Source organism: Limulus polyphemus, unplaced genomic scaffold (genome assembly GCF_000517525.1).
Source record: "Limulus polyphemus unplaced genomic scaffold, Limulus_polyphemus-2.1.2 Scaffold3268, whole genome shotgun sequence".
NCBI lineage: Eukaryota > Metazoa > Arthropoda > Merostomata > Xiphosura > Limulidae > Limulus > Limulus polyphemus.
Window position 1 is genome coordinate 123,725 of NW_013668878.1, and position 3,936 is coordinate 127,660.

The 3,936-nt window shown below is 33.2% G+C and overlaps 1 protein-coding gene across 1 annotated transcript in view; it reads right to left on the reverse strand.

Moving 5' to 3' along the window:
- LOC106469026 (PAX3- and PAX7-binding protein 1-like) overlaps nucleotides 1-3,309 on the reverse strand; it is a 59,814-nt gene extending 56,505 nt beyond the window's left edge. The window contains exon 1 of the mRNA XM_013929480.2: nucleotides 2,857-3,309. Coding sequence (XP_013784934.1) covers nucleotides 2,857-3,259 — 403 coding nt within the window. The 5' untranslated portion in view covers nucleotides 3,260-3,309. The remainder of the gene's footprint in view (nucleotides 1-2,856) is intronic.
- Nucleotides 3,310-3,936: the final 627 nt, after the last annotated feature.

Consider the following 3,936-nt stretch of genomic DNA (forward strand, 5'->3'; position numbering starts at 1 on the left):
GGCGAGTCCAGCGACAGCTTCCTTGCGGCTTTCACTGCCACGCAATCAATAATATATATATATATATAATACTTAGTAGTACTTAACAAAGATGTGTGTCAGCACCAGTTGCTATCTAATAAAATAATAAAAAAGTCTTATTCAATCATATTACATGCTATCTAAATAGTAGTGGGTTAGCCAATGGCCCAGACTCTGAGGTAGTCCTTACAGTTGCAACCACATTGTAGCAGTCTTATTTAACTTATTAATAATATTAAATTGTAACAATAGCACTAGCAATATCATTAACATATAACATAATGTTTAGGGACAACAAGGGACATAATGGCCCAACTAGACCATCCCACCCTCAAAACTAAACTAAAAGTACCTGCCAAAATTTGTGTACCCTAGTCATACCATTCTCATTACTAAGTATGAAAAAAAGATGATGTATCAACACTATCAATTCCCTTAACAATCTGAAACTCCTCAATCAGATCCCCTTTAACTCTTTGTTTTTCAAGAGGCCTTAACTTCTCCTCTTAACTGTTTCCAACAATTCATTGTTCTTCCTAAGGTAAGGAGCCTTAACACAATACTCCAAATGTGGCCTAACCAGTGACTTATACAATGAAGTTGTTACCTCTTTAGACTTGTATTCAATATTTCTACAGATATAACCTAAAATCCTGTTTGCCTTACCACTAGCAACAGCACTCTGCTTGGATGGTTTAAGACTAAGACACTGGTCAAACACTACACCAAAATATTTTTCTTTCATAACACTATTAAGGCTATTCCCATCCATATTATACTTATATTTCAAATTATGATAACCCACATGCATTACTTTACACTTATAATTAAAACCCATCTGCTATTTATTCGCCCAACTCACTAAATAATCTAAATCCTTTTGTGAAGCAGCAGCATCCTCTTCAAAGCTAGCAACACCCAAGACCTTAATATCATCAGCACATTTAAACAAATTACTGACCATTCCTTCATCTATGTCACTGATATAGATAAAAAAAAGCAAAGGTCCTAAGACTGAGCCCTGAGGCACCTCACTTGTGACATTAATCCAGTTTGACTGAACTCCATTTATAACAACCTTCTGCTTTCTTCCATCCAGTCATTCTATCCAATTAGCTAACTTATCCCCCCCCATACCTATAGAGATAATTTTTTTTACAAGCCTTTTATGTAGCACGTTGTCAATCAAATGCTTTCTGAAAATCCAGATACACCAAATCTACACCTATAGCCTCATCTACATAAGTATTAACCTTTTCAAAAACTTTCAACAAATTTTTAAGGCAAGATTTTCCCTTAATGAAACCATGCTGACTATCCAGTAGAATTCTAAACTTTGTTAAGTGACTTGCAAACCATCTTTTATCAGACTTTCCAAAACTTTTCCCACAACTGATGCAAGACTAATAGGCCTAAAATTACTGGAACACTTTTTATGACCTTCCTTGAAAAGAGAAGCAACATTTGCCAACTTTCAATCCTCTGGCACTTCCCCACTGTTTGAGGACTTACAAACATTAGTAGGAAGTGGCTCACATATCCAATCCTTAACCTCCTTAAAAAACCTTGGGGTAATATTATCTGGCCCAAGCAGCCTTATCATTCTTTAAACTTCCCAATGTTTTTTTTAACTAGCTCAGAATTAATGCAAATCATATCGTCCAATTTTTTTTCAATCTATCAACTGTTCAAGATGAGGAATACTTATTAAATCTTAGTTAGTAAAAACTGGGGAAAAAACAACATTTAATAACCCAGCCATCTCATAATCATTAGATACAAGCCTTCCTTTATCATCCCTCAAGGGTCTACCCTCATCCTAACATTTTGTTTACCCTTAATGTATTTAAAAAAAATCCTTCCTGTTAATTTTTACATTTTCAGCTAACCTTTTATCATACATCCTTTTTGATGTTTTAATTTTCTGCTTGACCTACTTTCTTGATCTTCTAAATCTCCCATCATCCCAGTAAATTTACGTTTCTTAAATTTATGATGCTTTTTTTAATGTTATCCCTTATATTCTTTTTGAGCTAACCTGGTTTTTTAATTGCAGCTACCCTTTTATTTCTATATGGAATATGTTTATCTTGAATATTTATCTTTTAGAAACTTTCCACATTTGACCAGTGTCTCCAAATAATGCAGCTGCCCAATTCACAACAAATAACTCTTGTTGCATCCCTTCAAAATGAGCTTTTCTTTAAATTTGTAACCAAAATATCATTATTCTTGTTCTTCATTTACAGCAAAACACTGAACCTAATAGAGCAATTATCATTTGCACCCAGATGTTCCTCAATTTCCATCTTCTCAATCACTTTTATAATAGAAGTTAACAATATATCTAAAATATCATTGCTTATAGTGGGTTCTTGAACCAATAGACAAACACCACCTTGAACAGTTTCCAAAAACCTTTCTCTCTCTCATGGTTTGCCTCTAACATTTCCCAATCTATATACCTGGAATTAAAATCACCCATAATTATGACTTCATTATCACATGAAATCTTAATCTCACTGTAAAGTTTCTCATTAAACTAATTTCATCAGTATCATCTGGTGGTCTGTAACAAATTCCCACTAAAATATCCTCTAATAGTATTGGAAACCCAAATGGATTGAACCTCCTTGCTATCTCTTACAAGTATAATCTTCGATATCCTCAACTTTAACAATAACAGGACATAACTCACATTTTATATATAAAGCCACTCCTCCCCTCCCTTTAGTAGTAGTACTCTACCCTTAATAATACTAATAGAATTAAATAAATTATTACTATTAGCGCCAGTCATTTTTTATTGTTTTAGTTTTTGCTTTTACTACGTACCATCTTCCTCATCATGAAAGCTCAACAACTTTGTTGCTGGTTGATTTTTTCGGGATTTTGTACCATCATAAATATAGTTAATATCGGGCTTTTCACCATAAGCAACATTTGATGTTTCGTTTTCTTTAGCATTAGGTTCTAGTACTAGACCTATTCCTGAAGACGAAACACCGGTTAAAGTAAGGCCTAATCCCGTTTGTTCCTTTTCAATCGGTGCTACCAATAACTTGTTTTGGCTTTCCGTGTCTAGAGACACCTCTTTCGGATTTTGGCCTATTTCACAAGCAACTTCTTTTAGATTCCCGCTGTTAGCTTTTTTTTCTTCGTCGCTTAATTCATTGTCAGAATCACACTGTTTGATTCTCTGTCTAAAGTTTCTTTTCGGTTTTTTAAACAACGACATTTCCCACGCTTACTTCACTGTTTTAACTTCAACTTTACAAAACAAATGAATCAAGCTCCACATACATTTTCATGAAAGGGACTGTTTAGTAAATATTTAAATTTTGTCGAAAATATTTTAGTATGAAAATTGGGAATAACTTACTATTTAGTCGAAAAATGGAATCATATCTTTCGCACAAAATAATTTTCATCCAATAAATCCAAATTTATACTTTTTAATTTTAGAAAAACAAACAGTCAAATATGTTTATGATATCATTTGAAAAAAACAAACAAACAACAACATGAAACCCAACAAGTGTGAATATATGAAAACAAAAACATAACTCAATAATCTAGGTTGATGATGACCCAAAGAGATCGAAACATTGTTATTTGTTTTGTGCTTTTCAAATAAAAGTTTGCTATACCTATATCAGCTGTCTCTACTATATATATATATATATTTACTTCAAGAAAAAGAAGAGCAAGGTAACCTCATTACATTCATATACTTATCCAAGACTCCCACTCCCCACCCCAGTGGCTCAGAGGTAAGTCTAAAGGCTTATAACGCTAAAAATCTAGTTTTGACACCTGTGTGGGCAGAGCATAGATAACCAATTGTGCAGTTTTGTGCTTAACAAACAAGCTTTCTTATTTTGTACTTTTGTTTAAAGATTAAAGTGCATAATT